General features: G+C 46.2%; 3 protein-coding genes across 13 annotated transcripts in view; 2 read left to right on the top strand and 1 right to left on the bottom strand.

Annotated features, from left to right (window-relative positions):
- Positions 1 to 44: 44 nt before the first annotated feature.
- On the top strand, positions 45 to 1,802 carry LOC143375131 (uncharacterized). The gene is made up of 8 exons (XM_076823930.1): positions 45 to 589; positions 662 to 694; positions 760 to 804; positions 1,029 to 1,094; positions 1,186 to 1,323; positions 1,413 to 1,469; positions 1,537 to 1,606; positions 1,668 to 1,802. The coding sequence occupies exons 1-8, from the start codon at positions 497 to 499 to the stop codon at positions 1,721 to 1,723; spliced, it is 558 nt and encodes a 185-aa protein (XP_076680045.1). The 5' UTR covers positions 45 to 496; the 3' UTR covers positions 1,724 to 1,802.
- A 110-nt stretch (positions 1,803 to 1,912) lies between these two features.
- Positions 1,913 to 3,481, bottom strand: LOC143375135 (uncharacterized). The gene is made up of 3 exons (XM_076823935.1): positions 3,268 to 3,481; positions 2,717 to 3,009; positions 1,913 to 2,639 (listed from the first exon to the last, which is right to left on the bottom strand). The coding sequence occupies exons 1-2, from the start codon at positions 3,305 to 3,307 to the stop codon at positions 2,726 to 2,728; spliced, it is 324 nt and encodes a 107-aa protein (XP_076680050.1). The 5' UTR covers positions 3,308 to 3,481; the 3' UTR covers positions 1,913 to 2,639; positions 2,717 to 2,725.
- A 322-nt stretch (positions 3,482 to 3,803) lies between these two features.
- Liprin-alpha (PTPRF interacting protein alpha) overlaps positions 3,804 to 12,229 on the top strand; it is a 44,046-nt gene continuing 35,620 nt past the window's right edge. For 3 of the 11 annotated variants that reach the window (XM_076823892.1, XM_076823893.1, XM_076823886.1), the window contains exon 1: positions 3,810 to 5,788. In XM_076823892.1, the coding sequence (XP_076680007.1) occupies positions 5,540 to 5,788 (249 nt within the window). In that variant the 5' untranslated portion in view covers positions 3,810 to 5,539. Of the gene's footprint in view, positions 5,789 to 12,229 lie in introns of all 11 variants that reach the window. The other 8 variants (XM_076823891.1, XM_076823894.1, XM_076823889.1 and 5 more) reach the window with 5 other exon arrangements.

Consider the following 12,229-nt stretch of genomic DNA (forward strand, 5'->3'; position numbering starts at 1 on the left):
CGCCCAAATGAGTTCTTTATTTAGATTAATTTAAAATATTTACAAATCAGATATCTTTGGAATCGTTCGATCTGTAAGTCTACGAACAAGGTTCATTTATACCTTTTTATATACAATAAGATCTCCTTCGTTACAATCGTAGAATTCTGAAAACATTTCTATTAACGGGAATATCTTCTTATTCACAAATTTAATACACTCTCTGCCTGACCGTACAATTTACTTCGAAGCAAATTAAAACATTTTTAAATATTCAACGCCGCGTCCCGCCAACGCGATATCGATCAATCCCTCGAAACGTTCGAGCCGCGTCGAGATGTTTCGATTCTCGAAGCGATTGTTCAAAATGGTAACCGCGCTCTCCTGAGACTGTACTCGTTCTGATCTTCGATTTTTATTAGTAAAATGATATTTGTATTAAATTTTACTCAGTGCTGTCGTTGCGTCTACTCTCGTTAACTCGTCCGATTGAAAGTTGTTGCGAAAATTTCTCGTAATGTGGTGGTTCGCACTGTTGGCCTACTCTTTCGAGATATTATGCATCTTTATGTTCATTGTGTACTGCACCGTCACCTTCCTGATGGTTATGGTGAGAAACATCCCTTCACTTCATAGTATCCGCTGTACTCCACACTAATTCATAATCTTACTACGGGCAAAGTGCAATACTGAAACGGAGGAACTCCGAAAATGCGTAAGTTTAATAGCCCAACGAATAATTGTGCATTCCATTCGACTAAGTCGAATCCTCCGTTGCAGATCGTGTTCCATAACAGAAGCCCGATAGCCCCAGCGGAAGCTGAAGTTAGTTACGAACGTTACTATTCCCATAACCCTTTGAGCGCCTCTATCAGCGTGCGCCGCGTGCGGGACTCCTCGTGGCGTATCTCTCAACCATAGTCGCCGAACGCCCATTGGCGTTCCCCGCACAGCTAGCGTGCACCCAAACGGTTAAAGATACGTCCATGTTGCGAGTGCGTTAAATTCATTGGGCCACTTTCTATAGCGATATTTAATGCCGGTTTCAGAGCCACGAGAGCGTGGACGACAAACTGGAGGTGCTAACGGAGAAGCTCACTGAGAAGGAACACGCGGTTAGAGTCAGTTTTCTCAGAGTCGATGCCTCTGTGAAATCGGAGCGTAAATTGTAATTATCCCCCCTCCCTCCCCCCGGGATAAATGCAGTTGCAGCAATCCCACTGCGAGATCCAGAACGCGGAGAAGGTGTTGAACGATCTGGAGAAGAACACGTCGACCTGCCGGGATCGGTATCGATCGCTGATGGTCGAGCTGAAGAAGGACGTTCGAAAGACCGAGGACGAGGTTCGCCGATTTAAATCCTGCCCGCGGGAACGCGGCGGTAGCTCGGCGCGAAACGGGTTTTACGTGTTTAATAGGTGAAAATGTTGCAGGAGCAAATATCGAGCTTGTCGGTTCGACGCCAGGCTCTCAAACACGAAGTACTCCAGGTAAGGTCTTCCATCAGAGTAGAAGAGTAATGGAGCGAAAGGAATTGAACGAACATTCTGATTGCAGCAACAAGAAAATTACCAGAAGATGCTGAACAAGTTCACCAAGGAGCTGGAAAACAAAAAGACATTGTTCTGTAGGTCGACGCGTTCCGCGATGCTTTCGTGATATTGATCGATCGTTTTAATTACTTACAGCTACCGGCACCAAAAAGCCAAGCCATCCCCGCGTGAGTTGTTTTCCTTTAGTATGAGAAATTTTAATCGCACTCCCCCCCCCCCCCCGTTTGCGTCACAGTGATTTCCCATTAATCGTTCGCAGTTCTGTTTCTCGTATTAAAATGAAAACAAATTAGGCCGAGTGATTGAGCGAGCACGATCGGGGCACTAGCTCCGCTGGAGTGTTCAGATAGGATCTAAAGATCGAGGGAACCTTCGACGACTCTCGATCGAATCGTAATTTTATTCAGTATTCACAATATGTACATTCGAATAAATGATCGACGCGAAAGTTTCCCGCGTTCAACGGCGACGTGTATAGTAGTAGCACACAGTAGCCGCGTTTCTTAAGAAACAGAGACGGTAGGAGATTGATTAAAAGCTTCGCAAAGGTGCGAATCCACGATGAGATTTCACCGGAGAGTTTTCCATCACGACACAGAAATCTCAGCAACAACTGAATGGTAAAATACCGAGAATAGTCGCGAGAGTTGAGGTTCTTGAAAATATATCATAAAACTTGTCTCGCGATAGTCTAATTGCACGAAACTAATGGGGAAATAATCTAACGGTAATAAAATAAGGCAATAATTGCCTCGCGAGATTAAGCTCGCGATATTTCAGCCTCGTCGTGGATTTGCACCTTAACGAACCAGAAGGAAGTATTTTTCGATCGAAAGAAAGCTACAGAATTACCCGATGGACCCGTTTAAAGTCCTCAAACGTACGCGAGAAAGGAGCATCCTTCTAATCCATTTTCCGAGCTGGATCTTCCTAGTCGAGATTTAGGATGCGACGAATATATTTAGTATCAAACGTGGAGCCGTCAGCCAACGATCATTCCAAGGCCCCACATTTTGTTGGCACTGGAAGATTCGTTTGCACGTTCCGTTGCCTCTCCGTCCGAAATTTCGTGGGAATCACTCGTTAGGATTTGCTCGCCAGCCTTGCCTGAAAAATCGTGAAGATAGTGGGGCCGATTTCGTCGCGTAGATACGCGAGTATCGTTTATAGAGATCGGGATTCACCTTTTCCTTTTAAAGCTCCGTGTGGTGCGAGGGGAATTTCTTCAGGACCGCGTGGTAGAGATTGTAAAAAGCGTAGAAGCTGACGCTGAGGATGACGATGAGCGCCGAGCCGAAGATCCAGGATAGGAAGTTACCGTCGATGATGTCCAAGGTCTCCTTTCTCTTCCTGGCGCTTATCTCGCCGAGGGTGGTGCCCTTTCGCTCCTCCATCAGCTTCTTCATGTTCGCCAATTTCTCGCGCAGCTCGTCCACCGATTCCGCGATATCCTCGATCGAGTCGCCACCGGGTATATCTAAAACTTGGACGAGTACAGAGTAATCCAGGAAACGGGAGGGTCGAGGGGTGTCAGCTATGTATGCACAGTTGCCAGTAAAAGAGTTCGTTCTGGCGATAGTTTTGAAAGAAGCTGGGCTTCGCGTTCAGGAAGGTAGATAGAGGAATCCTGGAGGATAATTTAAGATTCCAATCGTCAGATAGGATGGTATAGAGACGATGGCAAGGCTTCACCATTTTATTTAAAGATATTCTGAGTTGAAAGTGAAGCACTTACCGGCAGCTCCTGGCGTGCAAGTATGCGTCGCTGTCTCCATGATGCTCGCCTCTGTCTGTCTCTCTCGATTCTATTTCTCGGTCCAGAATCTGACACACCGGTCGGTATTGATCATCCAGCATCTCACGATGCAGCGCAGTCTCCGCCTTCCGGGAAGCTGTGCCTGCCCGATTTTTTCCCCTCCCTTTCGCGTCGATCAAAATCGTCTGGTTAAATACCGATGAGTATGAAAAAAATCCCCCCGAGAGACCCCAATTGAAAGAATTCAAGCTAACATCTATCTCTACTGAAATTCTAAATTAAAGTAATTTTCACGCGCAGCTTTTGAACGCTAAAAAAAAAGCAGAAACTCACCTTCGTCGCGAGGATCGTAGGTCTAGGTATTTAAAAGAAAGTAAGCAGAGTAGTTTCGATATAATTTCATTACATAAGCAATCACCTCGGATAATTCATTCCTAGAAGCAGCAAACTGCAATGCAATCTACTTTAAATAAAAATATGAAAGTATCAAGCTCGTCAAGTGTATAGATACTCAAACCACTGGTTAGCAATTAGCTCGCCATCGTATTCGAAAGAAACTAACTTTCCATTTCGTATCGCAGTGAGTTTACAGGAAATATGTAAAACGGGACCGTTCGAATGTCCCGCGGTTGGTTGGCGCGAAGTCGTCGATGGGGACGCGGCCGGAGCGACCATCGATCCCGCGGCTCGATTGTAAACATGGCCGGTCGGTCAGAGTCGTAGCGGCGCTCGGGTGGAGTCGGTCGCGCCTTCGGGGACGGGGTCTGACGTCACGGCAAGATGGCCGCCGGTGTCGGAAATGGTGTAGCGTAGAGAGGCTGGGCGGTAGGAAGGAACCGTAGGTGTGTCAGTGCTCGGCCCCGCCGCGATAATGCCATGGAAATGCCGATCGTCATCCGTTGAGCCGCGTCTCGCGCACCGCACGTACGTACGATCGGTATCGCTCCGTCGGCCGAGTCTCGGATGGTGAGGATACGCCGAGATCGCGAGATTCACGGAGAGGAGGGCGAAATCGAGCGAACCCGGTGCCTCGTACACGGAATACCCCGCCGTGGCCAGCGGTGTCTCGCGTGCCCCGTTCAGCGGGCACTTGGGCAGACTCGCCAGTGGTACACCAGCGGCCGACCGATACGTTGCGCGGCCGCGTCTGAATGAGACCGAAGTGGAAAGTAAACGGAGGCCCGTCGAGTGATCGCCCCGTGTCGTTCGACAGCAGCCCACGATTGTCAGAGCGCCCGACCGCCCGGCACCAGCGGAGCTGATCGGGAGAGCGCGGCCCCGTGGCTCTCCGAATCGAGCGGTTCCCGATTCGAAGTCGCTCTGTACGCGGAAAGGGACGAGATGGAAAGGGAAGAGTGCCGTGTCGGTGCGTGAGGCATAAGGCACAAGGGATCGAGACGTGTGGGTTACGTGCGTCGATTCCGGCGGGTCGCCTGATACCTGTCAAAGGCTGAAACGAAGGGGAACCGACCACGCATCGATCTATCCGCGCCCGATCGCCGGTGCTGCAACATTTTCAAACGTCACTCGATCGATCTTTTTTCGGGGGGCGGGGGGGGCGGGGGCGGTGAGACTTAACCCTAGCCGACCGCGACTGCCCTCGTGAGCCACACACCGTACACCGTCGATCGTCCCCTTCCGTAAACAAGCACAGCAGGACGCAGGCAAGGAATGCCCTCGCCGCGCTGGCGAAAATGAGACATGAGCTTCGATCGCGGTGAGTCGACTCGCGGCCGGCCCGAGCCACGTTGAACTTGGGACCGTCGAGCAGCTCGCCCGAGCGATGATTCCGCCGGTGGGTGCCAGTTAACGGAGGTACGATTACCGTCGCGAGCGCAGATAGCTCGTCCGCTTTGGCACGCTGGCCATTGGGATATCGGCCCCCGCTGTAGTAGAATTAGTCGAGCTTGCGGAACGATAGTGGAAGCCGCGCGCGTGTGGATGTCGTTGGGATCGGCCCGTGACAGAGACCGAGACCGAGACCGAGAGGACACGGGGACGAGGAGCGTGCCGAACGGCCGGGTAATAGACAAGGACGGGATACCCGACGAAGATGACTGACTGAACGTATATCGGGGGACGGACTAGAACGTATCGGAAGCGCAGGGGGACTCGCTCTCCCTGTTGGATTTGCGCGCGCGAGCGCACGTATCTCCCGCGCGCGCGTGTGTGTGCCCCTCTGGATCTCAGGATCCTCGCGATCCTCGAGTGGAGTTGTAGTGCTGGTCGCCGGGGAGCGACATAACGCAAAATGTGGAATATGATGTGCGACGTGATGCCGACCATCGCGGAGGACAGCATCAGCCAGCGGAGTTCGCAGTTCTCCGGCGAGGACGCGAACTTCGAGCAGCTGATGGTCTCGATGCTGGACGAGAGGGACAAGCTGATGGAGTCCCTGAGGGAGAGCCAGGAGCGGCTCCAGGAGTCCGAGGCACGGCTGCAGGAGGTCGAGAAGGAACGGGACTCCCTGAACCGCCAGCTAAACGCCAACATACCTCAGGTATGTTGATCCGTCGTTATTGTCGCTTCGCAACATTCTAACGGTCGCTGAAAACTGTCCGGCGGACAGTCGCGTCGTTGGTATCGGCTGTGACCTGCATTCTCGTCGCTGGGAATCCCGGCGTACCAATCACGCCTCATTCTCCTCCGTTAGCTGTGTATTCAGAAATTAAACGATCAGAGTGCAGTTCGTGTTTCGCGAATGGTATTAGCAAGCGGGACGGTTTGAACGCGACTGGATAGATTTGTCTCTGCGGAAAGTCGGACGGAAAGGGAGGGAACGTTAATTTCGTCCATTGACGCGGTTTGAACTTCCCGCCGCTGTCGGCGCAGACCCGACAACTTTGAGAACGTTCAATTCATTGATACGGGTTTTTAGTTAATGCGTATGGTGCAATCAACATTGAATTAGAAAGTAAAAGATTCGTAGGGTTAGGGATAGTAATTTGATTTCTGATAATGTGCGGGAATTATTACTTCACATAACCTCAAATGTAAATTCAAAGAGTTCCATGTCAGTTCGAGTTAGACTTTGAATGATGCTCGAGTGTGTTGATTATGTGCTTTCTTTGGTCACGTTGGTATGGTTTGATCGTTTAATTTCGGAACACTCTATGGATAATAGGATATTACGATTTTTCGCGGAATATTAGTGTCCTGAACATCGAGAAACCGTTTTCGATAACTAGTAGACAAGGCCTCTTGCGAGGCCCGTATATTTCTCTCCTTTTTACGACGCATCATTCATTTGATCGTGATTTTATTGCTCGTATTCGCGTCTCTTATTGCACAACCTAGATAAAGGATTTACCGGCGCCATAAAAGCAGATAAAGCGGCAGTCGCGTATAAAGACCGATTTCAGCTATTTGTCCGTACTATTCCATGCACAGCGGATAACTGAACGTAGAAGGGAACAGTTTAACAACTTAAAAAAGTACAACATTACTCCCGATTATGCGAAAACTGTTCGATTAAAGTAGCCCCAAAAAACTACCCCTAGCAAAGATAGACAGACTATTTCAGTCTCTACACTATTTCAATATAAATCAAGAATTAAAGAGTGAACTACCATAAGCCTGAAAATTCCGTGACCGTTCTTTCCGATCACCCAGTAGAATGCCCAAAAAGCAGTGACCGTTAAACACGTTCGACCACAGCAACGTGTGTTCAGGTTGGATCACCACGTGCCAGGTTGACCGATCAAGGGGGAGCGTATAGATCAATATTCGGCTCGCGATGACGAACGTACGACGAATAGTTGCTAGCTACCGTACGTTGGCCAGTTTGGAGAATCGTCCAGCGTAGTGGCCGCGGTACAGCGGTGATGATCGTTCCGTAATTAATGGAGACACCAGTCGCGACTCCGCGTTAATTGTATCGCGCCCTCGCCGCGAGGGGGCGCGTTTTATTCGTAATTGCGTGGCCGACTATGGATCCCTAGTTGCTGAAACCGTTTACGTAATGATTACGGTGGAGAGCATGATTCAGTCGGCGCGTTATCTCGCAGGCGTCCCACATTTCGCTACGGGGACAGAGAGATATGTAACTTATACACCGAATCGTGCACGGGACTCTTCTGCAAACGGCGCGGCGGTTCGTTTCATCGCTTTGTTGCTGTCCCGATGGTCTCGTTAGAGAGGAGGCTGCGAACCTGGTCGAATAACTCGAGAATATCGAGGGTACCTCGCGGGGTATTTAATGGAACTTAGAATATTGCGCTCGGTGGTAGGGGGTTATATTAACGAGGGATGTGGTGCACAGTAGGGGTTTAGGGGCTTAGCTTAAGGGGTTGAAAAATCAATTTTTCCAATAGAGAATTCGCAGAAGCCACGATAGCAAAGGAAGGTCAATTTTATGGCCCTGGAGTCGACGATTTTCTATAAATTCAAAAAAAAAGAAAAGAAGAAATTATCTCATTTTAACCTGTACCCTAAACTTTAAACGCTGTTTTCTCGAAACTATGTTTTTCAAATCGGTGCCAATGATGTTTCAAAAACTACTGAACCGATTTGAACGAAACTTGGCGCGATTATTTCTCACACCAATATCTAGTCTTTATCATATGATTTTTTTTAAAAAACCCAGTTTGTTTTTAATCATTCAAAAACTGATTTTTCTCAGAAATTGCATTTTAAAGTTCAATCACTCATATTTTTTTATAAGGGCTAGTTTCTCTCGCATACTTTAAGGAACATTTTTCTTTTTTTCTTTTGGATGACACCCAGAGATCTTTTTTGAACCGCAAACTCCTTGCGTGACGACTCTGTTTTGTTCAACAGCTACGCGGCGAACAAGACGAATTATCGTAATATTCTTTTTCGATAATATCTCTTAAATCGTTAGCTTTCAAGTGCACACTACGATTTTTGATTAACAAAATCAGTTATTGGTAAAAAAGTTGACGAATAAAAAAATTCTTTTCACACTTTAACGAGTAGAGGTGAGTTTTAAAATTCGATAGTTATTAGCCAGGTGTCGTTTTCCTTTTCATTGCTTCTGTGCGGAAGAGTCTGTGATCCCAAGCTTCTTGATCGGCCGGTAAAGTGGCACTCATCGCGCCAGAAGAGCGGCTCCTTGCAATTATCATTTTCGACCTTCCTTCCTGGGCAGTGGACAGAGGAGTAAGAGAATTCTGCGCGCGTCGCAGGCGTAGAAAATGCGTGCTGCAGTTCGCACGTACGTAACATAGGTGTTGCGTCCTTAATCGTTTTCCGAGAAACGTTGAAATCCTCGCGCTGCTGGCCTTTTACTCAACCGAGCAGCGCATTTTTCTTTTCCCTCTGCATAACCGCAGATGTTCGACGGCGGACTCGTTCCTCCGCAGCCTTTTCTCGCTCTTCCTTTCGATCCTCCTCGTTGGGCAACAATAACTTTCCTCTTCTAAACGCTTCCCGAGCGATAATTCAAATTCCAGAAGGTGGAGCCTGCGTTTCCCCTTGAAACGCGACTGTTTCATTTACTCTCTTATTATTTGCCTCCGTTCCGCTTTGAAAGCTGCGGAACTATAAACTCGAACGGTTTAGTTGGACAGTGTCGCTTTAGTTTATCCTCTTCTGCAACGGCACGACTCGTCGCTCGACGGTTCACGAGTGTTACGTGCAATTGAGCGCGATAATTAAGAGGCACGCTCCTGTGGGAAAAATAACTCGTCATACAATGCACGAAGAGTCTAGCCGGACGATTCCTTGAATTGAAGTGACTCTGTACAATATCTGCACTGACAAGGAAAGATCAAAAAATTCTGAAACCTTGTGAATATACAGGGGATCTCCTTCTGATTACAACGCAATTTTTCTTTGCTGCCCAAATTCACTCTAAGCGGGTGGAATTAACCCCTGCAAAATTCGGCTATTCTCCGATTTCATTTTGCAACTCGCAATCTGTAAGAGATAGGAAATAAGTTTCAAGACAAAAGTTACTTCTTTTAATTAGATCTATCGTTCGGTGAAAAATTATTTTACAGTTCACCAGTTATAACAAAAAATCGGAAAACAACCGGATTTCCAGTGGTCAATCACACCCCCTTAGAGTGAATTTGGGCAGCAAACAAAAATTGCGTTGTAATGAGAAGGAAATTCCCTATATATTCACAAAGTTTCAGAGTTTTTCGAATTTCCAGGTTCGGGATGTACCCTTGTGAGTAATAGTTTGCGCGTGTCAGTGTTTCCCAACCTTTTTTGAGTCGCGATCCTCTTTTACAATATTCAAATAATCAAGTAATATAATTTTAATAAGCTAAAGAAAACATATTAAAAATAGGCATATCAGAATATACTTCTAACTTAATAATATTAGAAAAAAAATCGCAAAAACCGTGGCGACCCCTCAGAAAACACTTCGCGACCCACCGGTTGGGAATCACGGGCGTATGTGTTATAATCTCGTACGAATTAGTGAAAGATTCATTTGGCACGCGAAGGCTTCAGTTCTGATCCATCGATATTCTTCTAACATTACTTTGCAGAATTTTTCACAAACTTGCTCCGCTATTCCGCATTACAATTACGCTTCTAATTTCTACTTTTTGGATTCACCTAAATCGAGGCGTAGCACATATCATCCCGAAGACCAGTATTACCTACGTTGTGGTCCAATTCCTAGCGAATACATGCGCAGAACGGCTAACCGCCGGAAATGCACGTAGGGCTCGTTGCAAGCTCGTGCACACATGGGCGTGCACATAGTTGCAGCATCTTAGGCGCCTATTTCTCGGTGGAGCCTCTCGTGTATCCAAGGAACGAGGCCGGAAGACTCAGGATGAATATGCTGCTATATTCTTCCCCTTGATTCAGCACTTATCAGTGCAGCCCTTCAATCGATTCTTTTCCAGGAAATTTTCAATGCAATATTTTCTACTTTAACGCCGTCGCACAGTGGTTCGAGTATACTACATGCTAGCTGGACAAAATTATTTTTTCGGGGTATTGGGTTTATATGGGGTTGAAATTGTTAGAAACAAGCCTGATTCGTACCACAGTTTATTATTTCACTAAAAATATCAATAAAATAAAAATATGACTAATTCAATAAAGGAAAAAGAACAACACGACAGTATTGTACTTTAACTATAATTATCAGTTTTAACGTTATGTTTATTCCTGTAATTTCTGAGTTTTCTGTGGAGTTTTAAAAAAATTTCGAGCCACAGTTGACTCACCTAATATAAAGTGGCTATTAAAACAGTGTTTTACTATATGTTCCACGTCGTTCCACGCAACAAGGGTTGAATGGACGTAAAGTAGAGACTTTCTAGTTTTTTTTAATCATTTGATCGATCTGCAAAAATTTGCAAAACTATATTTTGTGAATTGTTTTCGAGTGCGGCGCTCGGCAGGAGAGATAGCACAGTTGTTATGTTTCAGTAATGTAATGTAATTAACAAGAAATTAATAGTTATAAGGCACACTTATAGTTATAGATAATCTATAATAATAATAATAATAATAATACGTCTTTATTGCCCCAACAAATTATGCTATATTAGCACACATTTGGTCTTTTTTGTTCCCTTTTGTGGCGTAACATGTATAGAGTCTGAAATATAACAACTGTGCTCGCACTCGAAAACAATTCACAAATCATAGTTTTGCAAATTTTTGCAGACCGATCATGTGAAAGCTCAGAAGTTATAGGAATAATCATAATGTTATAACTGATAATTATAGTTGAAGTACAATACCTACTGTCATTTTGTTCTTTTTCCTTCATTGAATTATTCATATTTTCATTTTATTGATATTTCTAGTGAAATAATAGACTGTGATACGAATCAGGTTTGTTTCTAACAATTTCAACCCCATATAAACCCAATACCGCGAAAAAATAATTTTGTCCAGCTAGCATGTAGCATACTCGAGCCACTGTGCGTCGGCGCATTCTGGCTCGCAGGTTGCTCGTAACCTTATAAACAACAGATTCTCACGGAGCAGCGGCAATTAATTAACCGCTATTAATTCCCCCGAATCGCCGCGAATGTATCGAAAATATTAGGCGACCGGAATGGAAATTTATGAAATAAGTAAATTGCATCGTTGCGAGTCGAACGATGCTGCCCGACGGATTTCCAGGGGATTATTTACCGAGGTTTGGCAAGGCGCAGCGAGAATCTATAAGCCGCATTGGCTTGGACGTCGCCTTATCTTGCCAATGGCAGCGCCGAAAATGCGCCGCTTCTTATCGCCGGATTTAGCCGGCGTCGCCTTTGTTTCTTGCATGCCATTTCCATTCCACGATGCGCTGTGCCCGACTCTCGCCTGGGCTCGGCACTCGCCGCTGCTCGATTCTCAAAGAGGAATTAAATTAATCGAATTAGCAGGCGCGCAGGGTATCGCCGATTAGCCATTTATGAATGAGAAATTCGTGCGAGACTGAAAAGACCGAGTATGTACAGAGGCGGAATACTATCCCACGTTCGCTGTATGAAACCACGATAACGCGCACGCAAAAATCGCTTATCACCGGTAACTTCTCTGCGCTGTATCTCGTGCTCGACGCTCGCCGGGGCGATAAGCGTTGCAAGCTACACGTTCGACGCTGGAAATCCTCGATTCACGTTCAATACGATTCGCAGTCGGCTTGATAATTGAGCTTTCTTGACACCTGGCAAGAAAGACACTTCCATTTCTCATCCTTCTCGTCTTTCAGTGCTTAACGGGAGAAGCTTTATCAAGTTTTACGAATTTTTTCCAAAGACACCAACGCGCTAATCCTTTCGGAACTTTAAGGGTGCTTTATTTAACAGTATAGCAAGTAAAAAGAATTTTTATGACGGTTAAATTATGATAAATACAAAGGATAGAGCCCCCGGGACATAGCTTCCAAGAAGTTACTGGATTTACAAGATCCAGAGATATTTCCATCGCAGAGAGATTTCTTTATATCGATGTAATCTCGATGCTCCGTAAATTCCTTCATTTCTCTGTAGTGTCGAGTCTGTCGCCA

Source organism: Andrena cerasifolii, chromosome 12 (genome assembly GCF_050908995.1).
Source record: "Andrena cerasifolii isolate SP2316 chromosome 12, iyAndCera1_principal, whole genome shotgun sequence".
NCBI classification, from domain to species: Eukaryota; Metazoa; Arthropoda; class Insecta; order Hymenoptera; family Andrenidae; genus Andrena; species Andrena cerasifolii.